At 42.2% G+C, this 11,770-nt stretch overlaps 1 protein-coding gene across 2 annotated transcripts in view; it reads left to right on the forward strand.

Annotated features, from left to right (window-relative positions):
- Positions 1-7,203, forward strand: part of LOC311237078 (CD166 antigen homolog A-like) — a 59,185-nt gene extending 51,982 nt beyond the window's left edge. For both annotated transcript variants that reach the window (XM_084324885.1, XM_084324886.1), the window contains exons 12-16: positions 1,798-1,930; positions 3,054-3,083; positions 4,092-4,203; positions 5,274-5,419; positions 5,545-7,203. In XM_084324885.1, coding sequence (XP_084181011.1) covers positions 1,798-1,930; positions 3,054-3,083; positions 4,092-4,203; positions 5,274-5,388 — 390 coding nt within the window. In that variant the 3' untranslated portion in view covers positions 5,389-5,419; positions 5,545-7,203. The remainder of the gene's footprint in view (positions 1-1,797; positions 1,931-3,053; positions 3,084-4,091; positions 4,204-5,273; positions 5,420-5,544) is intronic.
- The last annotated feature ends 4,567 nt before the right edge of the window (positions 7,204-11,770 follow it).

Below are 11,770 nucleotides of genomic sequence, written 5' to 3' on the forward strand. Positions count from 1 at the left end.
TTTGATAAACAAATGGACAGTAATGTCTTCCATCAGATTTCGGAGTGACGGATCAATGTAGCCGCGGCCTAAATGTCTTTGTAGGAAGGCTGTGTGTGTGTATGTGTGTGCGTGTGTGTGTGTGTGTGTGTGTGTGTGTGTGTGTGTGTGTGTGTGTGTGTGTGTGTGTGTGTGTGTGTGTGTGTGTATTAGGGGTGCGACAACAAATCGATACTACAATACAATATATCGTCATATACTTCCTCTTGTGCCACGTTATCGACAGACTGGCACCAAGTATCGATATATATATATTTTTTGCTTGACAATCCCATTTTACTGCAATGAAAATGATTGGAATGAGGTGAACAGACTGAAAACGGTATCTTATTCGATAAAACAGATGACGTATGTACTGTTCTATTGCAGATGGTAACAAAGTTTTCCGTCTGGGACATAATTACTAATTAATAATCAAGCTACGGTCAGTGTGTGTTAAAGGATAAGCTCATTTCCCAAAATGTTGGCGTGTTCTTTTAAAGAGGCGATTCGTTGTACATTGTTTCATGTACAGTTGGCCAGTTTGTGATGCACACTAAAGAATCTGATGAGCTTTCATGTCGATTCTGTGAATAAATACATAATTCCTGCTTTGTGCCTTATTATGGGTCTTTTTACTTCGTCATTTACAAACACAGATATCGTAAATGAAACGCCTTGCCTTGCAATATATATACTAGATTATCGCAGATTGTGTATTGTGATATTATCGTTATCGAGGGTCAAATTCGTCACAGTATCGTATCGCGAGTTACTCGTATCGTCTCACGCCAGTGTGCGTGTGTGTGTGTGGGGGTGTAGTTATACAGTATGTGTACAGAAATGCCTCCGAGTGTATGCCTTAACCGCTGCAAAATGAATACACTCCTCATACATTGTCTACTGACAATTTGACAGACAATTGCACAGTTCATTGGAACTGTATTCTTCACCTTGCATTGTATGGTGGGACATTGTCCAAAGCTTGTTCAGGGAGAACACAATAATAACTCAAATCAAAGCTCAGCGAGGGCTATTACAAAACTGACAACACCATCTTAAATACTGTGAAAAGGGTGTCGCCAGGTTGTTTTCTTTGTCTGGCGTTTTCCTCCGGGGTCCTCAGCATCCATGTCCCAAAGGCTCACACACACTCTTTGTCAACAGAGAGCTGAGACGCACGCAAACACAACAACGCCCCCTAGTGGTGGGGCATTGTATTTACACTTACCGTGCAAGTTTAGTCACGTTACCTATTCACTGCTGATTGTCTTGACATCTAACGACTGTGTGACTATTTATTGTGCGATAGCGTCCAAGCTCAGTATTATCACATACAGTATAACCTTAAGTCACCTTAAATAATCCTTAGGATCCCTCGAGTTTGCTCGGAACAGGGTAAAACTGCATTTTTCTATGATGATGCCCCTCTAGCTCATGAAATTAACTCCCAACAGTCCTCAAAGCCAGAGATCGTCCCCTCTGTTGCAGAGTTTAAAACCTTGATCTCCAACCTTTGTCAATCAAAAGTTGTACATGTTTTAATGTATTTGTCATCCTTTTTGCCTCATCTTGTTGTGATTTTATATGCTGTGTGATTTTATATGCTTATTTCTGTATGTACACTCGGCATGACCGTAAATGAGGGAAACCTCAGTTGCCTTTCAAGTTTAATTAAAGGTTTGAAATGAAATAACATTACATAATAACTCCTATAAACTGTCCCAGTAGCTGTGTTGAACTGGCCAACATACTAACAGTTGTGTATTCTTCTTTCAGCCCGAGGAGAGCTCCTTCGCCAACGGCAGGATTACACACAAGATCACCGTCGTGCCTCGGATGAACCTCACCGTCAACTGCACGGTGTACAACGACTTCGGCCAGGAGACCATGGGCATAAACGTGTCGTCCCGTAAGTACAGCGTGGTGGTGGAGCAGCCCTGCCAGCCCCTACTCCTCCCCCTGTAAAACTCACTAATCCCCTTTTTTATCCTCTGCTAACAAACTCACCGTCTGCATGATGACAGACATTTCACAAGACGGAACTCGGAACGTAAAATGTACTAACTAAAAAATAAAAATAAAATGTACTAACTAACTACAGCATAGAATGTAGTATTCCATGCATGTTCATGGCACCGGGGTTACGACTTCCTCTGAAACTGTACCATGCTGTCGCTCGTGGCTCACCTCTCATCCTCACGTTTTTTGGGACTGTGTTTCACTGTTCTCTCCCCCCTTCACTTGTGGTCTGTTTGCCGGGATGCTGGGCTCTATCCTTTTCCTCTCCGAATCGCACTCTTCATCTGCATGGGGAAATAGTCTTTACGAGTACTAGTCTTCTTCGAAAGCATCACGTAGCGTAGCCTGTCGAATCGTTTGTCCCAACAACAACTTTCCTGTCTTTTTTAATAACGTAGAAGGATTCTTCAGGCATTCTCTCGCGTGCAGAGCAGGAAGACGTGACAGGGTTTCAGGTAGCATGCGGTCTGAGGTGCGCTCGCCGCTGAACCGTCTTGACTAGATGTCATGGAGGAGATGGCGACATAGGCAGGGTTTTTCAGGAGAAGAGTATAACGATAGATGGTGTTTGTAAAAAAATAAATAAAACACTAAATTGTGATAGTGCCAGTATCAACCTTTCGTCCTCTGCCTGGCTGGCTACCTTTCGTTTCTAGTGGGGATTCGTCACGCCATGCAGTGCTCACCCTCAGTGCCCTTAGCCTGTCGCATCCGAAAGAGCCATTAGCCTTTATTAATTGGGCATATCAAGTAAAAAGAAATAATAAACGCAGAGCAGTTTCAACCTCACAGAGTCTTCTTCCTCACACCCCGAGATAGACCCTGCAAGGTCAAAACCATACCTGAAGAATTCTTCTATGTTATACAGATACGTTTTAGTCGTGTCTTATCTCTTCTTATCTCTCCTTGCCTGAGGAGTCTATAGACATTTACTCTACGGAGCCCTTAGAGCACTCCCACCTTATGACTTTTGTCTTCTTGGTTGGTTAATGTTATTTTATATCTGATTTCAGTATTTGAGGAGGTGAGAGTGGATAAACAAGGTAAGTTGTAACAGTCTTCTATGTGCACTTTCCTCTATCAAAGGGGAGGGGGATGAGTAGGGACTTAAGTACTGCAGAGACAAGTCTCCATATATATTTAGATTTAGATTATATTGAAAGGTTGAGTTTTACCACCACCACCACCACCACCTAGGATCTCTCCCTCTATTGAATCTCAATATGAAAAGCAGTCAGGAGAAGACTAGGGAATAGCTGTCGTTCACACACGGCTGCCTTGAAACGTGAGAGCAATACAGTAAAAGTATAGAGGGGCAAGAGGAATGAAGCTACCAGCATCCTGACAAAATATCTCAATGTTGTCCATGCATACATCATTCTTAATGAAACATGAAACAGGCTAGTGAAACATTATCTTTTTCTTTTGGTTTGTACATTAATCAATTGTACGATTCATAGTCATTTGCAAACTATGTGTGTGTGTGTGTGTGTGTGTCCATCCATTAATGAATGTACTGGAAGTCATGTTGCTTTTCATTGCCCTCTATTGAGATGTACTGATTCTGGGGGTGCAGCTGGGTAGCGTCGAGGTCTAAGCACCCGCCTACCACCGCCAGAGACCCGGGTCCAATTCCCGAGGCAGCGGTACCTCCGGCTTGGTCAGTCGTCCCCAGTTGGAACATGATTGGCGGTGTTCGCGGGTGGGAAGCCGGTGGGGTGTGTGTCCTGGTCGTTGCAACAGCGTCTCCTACTGGTCAGTCGGGGCGCCTGTTCAGCAGGGAGGGGATCTGGGGGAGATAGCATGAACCGCGGCTCTCCCAGTGAAACTCCTCGCTGTCAGGTGAAAAGAGGCGGCTGGCGACTCCACTTGTGTCGGAGGAGCCACGTGGTAGTCTACACACCCTCCCCAGACCGACGGAGGATAGCGATAATGACCGGGGGGAGAATTGGAATAATGTCTAAATTGGGCGGGAAGGGAGAAAAGGTAAAGAATAAATACTGTAAGTTCTCTCCAGGTCTCTTGATTGTTCTCTTGTCTCTGTGTGGCAGCAAGCTCGGACGGCAATGATCAGACCAAGGTGGTGGTTGGTGTCGTGGTTGGCCTGCTCCTCGCCACTGTGGTCGTGGGCCTGGCGTACTTCATATACATGAAGAAATCCAAGTAAGAAATCAACATCAACATTTCTCAGCACCTTGTTCTATAATGGCATGTAGATGTATGACGCAGAATACTTTATATACCCATTTTAAGAATTTGCATATCTCATATGGGGCAGCTCCATAAACAATGAATGGAGCAGTGACTTTGTGGGCCCAAAGAAATGCTGGGGTGAGCCTTTACGCCCCAATGAGGTTTAAATTCTGGTTCAGACTGGTTAGCAATACTGGAATATAAACCCAATATGGTATGAGAACATTTTATAGCTCCACAAAGTCCAATTTACATCCAGATTTCATTCCAAACCTTTAAACTCGAAAGGCAACTGAGGTTTCCCTCATTTACAGTCACGTCGAGTGTACATACAGAAATAAGCGGGAAAAAAAAGGCATATAAAATCATAACATTGAGACTACTAGGCGAGACAAAAGTAAGGATAACAAATCAATTAAAACACGAACAACTTGATTGACAAAGGTTGGAGATCAAGGTTTTAAACTCTGCAAAAGAGGGGAGAATCTCAAGCTTTAAGGACTGTTGGAGTTCATCATTCCATGAGCTAGAGGGGCATCATAGCAAAATGCAGATTTACCCTGTTCCGAGCAAACTCTGGGGACCTTAAGGACCAGCCAGTCATTAGAATGGGTTCCATAGGTTCCAACATTCCATTCCACGAATGATGTAGTGTAAGAAGATAGCTTACCAATAAGGGCTTTAAAAATGAACAAATACCAGTGTTGGTTGCGCCTCTCCATCAGAGAGGAGCAACCAACCTTCTCATAAAGGACACAGCGATGAGTGTCGTATCTATCATCACTCAGTGATGAATCTTAGGGCAGAGCAATATACAGAGTCCAGGGATTTAAGGGTTGAGGTGGCAGCAGGCCTATAAATTACCTCACAGATGACGTCTCAAATCCAAGGTTTCACTCTCTGCTCTGCTCTGGCTTTAAGAGAGAGTGACTGAACTGTCACAGGGCGGGAATAACACATTGGAGTTCTTAAAATGGGCGGCATTCTCGCTTAAATAATGCATTGCTCACCTAGTAACTCATGTGTTTCATTCTAAAAAGGCAAGGAAGCTGGAAAACTAACGAGAAGGAGGACGGATCTTCTGAGGAGGAGAAGAAGCTGGAAGAGAAGGTGGAGGAGAACACTAACACTAACAGCCAGAAGGCAGAGGTGTAAAGAAACAGCGCCATCTGCAGGACGGAGAAAGGTAGAAAGCAAACGAAGCCGCTGTGTTTTCGAGCTATTCTTTCAGTTGTTGTGATTTATTACTGGTTATTGGGTATGCTCGTGTAAACAATGTTCCTAATGAGGTGTTGCTTCTTTCCCCTACAGTGAGGAGGAAGCACCTCTATCCATCCTGGTCCTGTGAGAGAGAAGAAAAAAAGAAAATGGGCATTGATTTGGATGAAGACCATTTGGATTCAGGGAGAATTACACCTAAAAAGCATAAGCTTTGTCCCCCTTCCTTAAAAAAAAATGAATATTTGTTGTACATAACTTGTCTGAACTTGGGATCCATGTGTACATTTGCCGATTATTAAATATGGTTTCAAATTCGGGTTGAGAGGATATGGGAAGGAATGTGAAAAAGCGGCAGTGGAGACATTCTGTTTTGTTGTAGTCACTAGTGGTAAGAGTTAGCTACTACTGGACCAGTTGCCTTTGCCGTCAGGGTGTGTAGTAGGCCTACATGTAGTCATGACCTCTCGTTGACCTCTCGACGCAACAGGAGGAGGATCAAAGGGACATACGTCACTGTCATAAAAAAAAACATCTTCATTTCATAGCATCACAAGTCGACGCGATTCGTTCTGCGTTTATTTGTTTTGCACACATTTCGGTTTTGTTCGCCCATCCGTTGACATGTTTGGGAATGGAGGTGAAGTTACTGAAAGGGCTAAGGGTATGTAGTTCTACTCTACTTTAGATATAGATAGTAAATATGATGATGTATGAGTCATACAGCACGTATCCCCCGAGCACAGCAGGACACCGAAGATGTGCCGCACAAGTTATTTGATGTCACATGATCCTCGTTGTTTTGTTTTGTTTCGTTTGTCCGTCTGTACATCTTTATAAAGTATCAGTTCGCGCTCGTCTCTCGCACCCACACACGTAGCTTGGACGCAAAACCACTCTCGTTGACACGACGAGTAGATTTTCAAAAAGGATGTGAAACTAATCTGTTTTTATTTGTTTTTCCGGTGCTTGCTTAAGTGTAGAGATGGCGTCACGCAGAGTTCCTTCTTTCCAAACCTTGTTTTTTTTTTTCAATGAAAACCTTATTGTGGACTGGAAAGGTTTCGCTTTGTTTTTTGCCTATCGAGTCTAACGATAAATGCGCCACGTTCAAGTGAAATTTTCAGCTCTCGTGGCAAAACGCTGCCCATGTTTGGAACGTGAGGTATGCATTTCCGCTCATCGGATTGGATGTAGAGACAGTGGCAGGTTGCATCAGGTATTAAGATACTTATTTAGAAAATCTACCTGTTATTGTCTCGGCTGTACATGGTGCACTAGACTTTGTGTTTTCATGCCATGTACAATGAAATGTAAAGAGATACCCAGTTGTACACTTCACAGTTCTTGGTCAGGGGGGGGGGGGGGGGGTCTGTGAGCATTTTCGAAAAAGCTGAAAATATATCAGACCCGGATGTATTTGTGAATTATGTGATTTTATTTGTTCTTCTTGCTATTTATATTGTTGACGATTAGAATACCTGCTAGGTAAAATTAAGAATTGACACATAATTCATGTCTTAGATTAAAAGTAATTGATAACAATAACTTGCAGACATTATGGAATCCATCTGTAGGTTGAATATTAGATTCACCATGTATTATGTCAGACTATCAAGCTGCTGCTCGTGTAAAACCATCAAATTGGAAGAATGACCAAAGAGAGTGAAAATTGCCATGCAAGTATTGTAAATATCGGACATTTGTTTTTGTACTTTTGTTTAAAATAAAGTGTACATTTTGAAAAACGATGACGATAGTGCACGTTTCATTGTTTTCAATAGTGACATGTCACATTGTTGGTGTGTTTTTTTCATGAAACTACGGTTCAAGTTTTGTTTTATTTGTCACATATAATGTAGGCCTACATGTACATTACAGTGAAATGCTTGGTTCTGTAAGCCTCCTGAGATTGTGCTTCATACAGTAAAAAAGTTAAAAGAAATATAGCCGCATGCGGCGATCTGCGGGTTTCAATCCAATATTGACCATCAAGATTGCAAAATAAGTTCATACATACAGGTCAGCAGTGTTATGAAACATGTCCTGCAAATTTTGTAATTGGACTAAAACCTTTGATTTATAGTCCGTTTTGTGTTATGCCACGTACATTTTGTGCATTTGTAGTGCCACCTAGTCGTCAATTTGAATGAGATTTCCAGGGTATGTTTCCGGTAGTTATGTGGACATATCCTGCAAATCTTCAAAACTAAAAAAGATATCAACAATCCTTATACTAACTTTAATAAGCTTCATCCAATAGGGATTCACAGCAGATCTGGTAGTAATCGGACCTACGGTTTAGGAGGATATGTCAAAATGTGTTTTACATCAAATCCAAGATGGTGGAAAATCCAATATGGCGGACTTTATGGGTCCTTGAGGGAAATTGGTAAAGGGCATAGAGATGGAGAGTAGCCTCCAGCTGCAACCACGGAGCGAGCCCCTCACTAGACGCTGTGGCAGGCGCGCCCTGATTGGCGGAGAGTACAGAAGTTAGCGCTAGCGTCACTCCACATTGGGCCTAGCCCCTCCCCCTTGACCAAGCTCGGTTGAGACGTGTGGTTGGAGAGAGGGTCGCGGCCAGGAATTGATTGATTGAAAACTTTATTAACAGATTGCAGAATGGGTACAATACAGTAAAATACTTCCCTAAACCTAACCTCTATGGTTGAGGGCCTATGTTGCTTTGTTACAGGAAGGATTACCAGCCCTGACTGTCACTCTAACCTTAACCTCTCTTAGATGAGGGCCTAAACCTAACCAGTGTTATCAAAACTGCTTGCACGCACGCTAATGACGCCACGTGCACGTGAATGTGCTCTGTATAAAGAATAACACATGACAATCAGTAAATTTTTCTTGACATTGGCGTTTATCAGTTTTGGTGGGCTAAATTAATATTATTCTTGATTTTCTTTTCGCGTCCCACCTGCAGTACCTCCGCGCCCCATTAGGGGGTCATGCCCCACACTTGGGAACCACTGACCAACTGTTACGATGTGTTGGACCCAGGTGCAGTGCAGAACGGATAGACGAGAGGCAGGTGTCGATTCTCAAACAAAAGGGTACTTATTTATTGTTTGGATATCAAAAGGCATACGGCGCACAAACAAAATGGGAGAATAATTTTGCCTCCAAAAGAGGGAAAGTAAAGGGGAGAAAACGAGTCTCCAAAACACGTTATTGCACAAAGATATAAACTGAACTGTATAGCAAAAATTGGGAAAGCAAAGGGGAGAAAACACTGTCTCCAAAACATGGCACAAAACAACACGTCGGGCGACGGTACTACATAAGCACATGAAAACGTTATACAAAGTGATAATGCAAGGCATGGTAAATACTATAAACGACAAACTAACTTATCTTCCATGGCAGGAGCGATAAGCGTTTACTCACAACTATGTACTCACGGGTAGGTTCAGTGATCGACTGACAGTCTCAATAGTAACCAGGAAGAGCATATAAAGCCAACCTAACTAGACACACCAGGTGCCAATGAATGCAATCAGGGCAGATAGACAGGTTAATTACCATCAGGTAACGCTAGGGCTTTGCTCCCTGAGGAGAGCAAAACTCCAAACGTTACAACCAACAGTATCATGGTTTAAATTGGACTAGGGCTGACCCACGATTAGTAGAATAGTCGACTAATCGATCGAAAGGAGCCGTAGTCGACTTCCAACCTCTTAGCCGAATGCAAAATCATTCTTTCCATAAGCAAAGAGGCCTAGAAGCGTGGCTAACGCTAATGGCGTGCATACCAGCAAGGCTAACTGCCTAAGAAAATGGGCACAGAGGCACTGAAAGAGGATTTCACCCATCTAATGAACACACTAGACTAGACAATATCAAGATGTATCCATCAGTGGACCAATTGCATGCTTTTGCAGAGGACAAGAAGCCTTCAGTCGACTCCTTCAGACATTAACACTTTGAGTGCCAACAACGCTATATGTCGTTAGTTCATGCCGACCGTTGAATGCCAGCAACGCTATATAGCGTTTGTTTGTCGTTTATTTTTTATTAGCGATTTGAATTCATATTTCATCAATCTAGCCTCACGTTAGTGCAGCAACCTCTCTCTGAGCTCCATTGGGAAAATACCGCCCCTTATCGTCCATCCCTGTGTAACTGCACCCCATTGGATTAGACTGATGGGGGGGGGGGGGGGGGGATCCAGTTTCCTCATTTTACTTATCCGGCAAGCCATCCGAAGAGATCGAAGTGATTGCCGAGCCGGAAAACAGCGTGGAATACATATTTACAGTACCCAGCGCTGAATCAATAAACGCGATCGATATTTGGAATGGCGATCAGGAATTGGAATAATCTTTTTGGAGAATATCTGATCTGAGGTAAGGAATCTATTTTACCAGTCTTAGGATAATCGGATCTGTTTTCACAGAGATATCAGTGTTTGCCCTATGTGTGTGTGTGTGTGTGTGTGTGTGTGTGTGTGTGTGTGTGTGCGCGCTGATCAGGAAATGAGAGAATAGATTTTTCAGCTCGCTTCTCTAGCGTGCAGAAGTACACATATACTATCGATAATTTAGCGTTTATTTGAAAACTATTCATAAATAGGCCGAAAAATGACAATGTTTTTTGTGTATTCCAGAATATTCCAGTAAATGCCGTTTATCACGGAATCTTTATATTTTCCTGAAACTTTCAAGAAAACAAGGGGTTTTCTAAATGGTATAAAATGGAAATTAACCGATTAAAAAACAATCTGTTTCGACAATGTTGACTGCAAACAAGTCATTGATAAGCGACGGCCAGATTAGACACATAGCCATAGACATAGATTATGCGTTCACAACGCTATCATTGAAGTGGGTGCTGGCATTCAACCATGTTTTACCATGTTCACCAGTGGCATCCAAAGTGTTAAGCAACCCCCACAGCCCAAATGGAATGAAAAAATAAATAATAATAATTTTATTAGAAAAAAAAAATTGTGTACATACTACCAGTCGACTATCGGCACATTTCTGCCAATCAAAGTCGACTATCCAAATCCTTAGTCGGGGACAGCCCTAGATTATACCATGGTATTTAAATACAATACATGGTATGGCAATACATAACTTTTACAGTGGCAGTGAAACTAGCGCCAAGTTCTCGAGACACAGAACATGTTGGTACGTTTTATGTTGGTGTGTGTTGTGTTTTATTTTTGACAACAGATGATTAGATTAGATCAGATTAAAATGTGTCGTACAGTACAAGGAAAACAGGTTTGGCATCAAACCAGAGTGCAAATGCAGCAGTGCAACAGCAATATACAATGTAGCTACAGCTGATTAAACTGGGTATAAAATATATAAATTAGTACTACTGTAGTGCTAATCAGATGTATGAGTTGTAGTATAATAATGTACAGTGATACAGGTGTAAAGACAGTATGGTAGTAGTCATACTGGCCCGCAGCGTAACTAGTAAGAGTAGGATATGTACAGATATAGATCTAGTATCTACAGATATGTAAAAGGACTATGTGCAGGTAAATACAGACAGGTGTGGATAGATACATATGCGGTGAGAATAAATATATACATATATTTGGTATACAGCATTATTTACATGCTATCATAGAGAGCTATGGGTTATATGCAGGTGTATAAGTAAGTATATAGAGGGTGAATGAATGAAAACTTTATTTAACAGATTGCAGAATGGGTACAATACAGTACGGCTCAATACATACAATTGTTAAGGGGATGCAGACCTGAGAAAGACGTTTGTCTTGTTTCCATCAGGGTCCCCCATTGTGTATTGGGGGACTTGTTGTATTGTGTATTGTGTATTGTTTGGATTTGTGTATGTGTTTAGATTTGTTTGATGATCATGTAAACTTGCCATCATTGAAAATGAGGGTCCCGCTCAGTTGACTCTTGAGTTCAAATCAAGTTTAAACAAATGAATGGTAGTGAACGGGTTAACCCTGTGTAGTGTGGTAGTGAAAGTGTTAACCCTTTGTAGTGTGGTAGTGAAAGGTTAACCTTCTGTAGTGTGGTAGTGAAAGTGTTAACCCTTTGTAGTGTGTTAGTGAAAGGTTAACCTTCTGTAGTGTGGTAGTGAAAGGGTTAACCGTCTAGTGTGGTAGTGAAAGGGTTAACCCTGTGTAGTGTGGTAGTAAAAGGGTTAACATTGTGTAGTGTGGTAGTGAAAGGGTTAACCCTGTGTAGTGTGGTAGTGAAAGGGTTAACCCTGTGTAGTGTGGTAGTGAAAGGGTTAACCTTTTGTAGTGTGGTAGTGAAATGATTAACCTTCTGTAGTGTGGTAGTGAACGGGTTAACCCTGTGTAGTGTGG

This window comes from Notolepis coatsorum (genome assembly GCF_963971535.1).
Source record: "Notolepis coatsorum genome assembly, chromosome: 1".
NCBI classification, from domain to species: Eukaryota; Metazoa; Chordata; class Actinopteri; order Aulopiformes; family Paralepididae; genus Notolepis; species Notolepis coatsorum.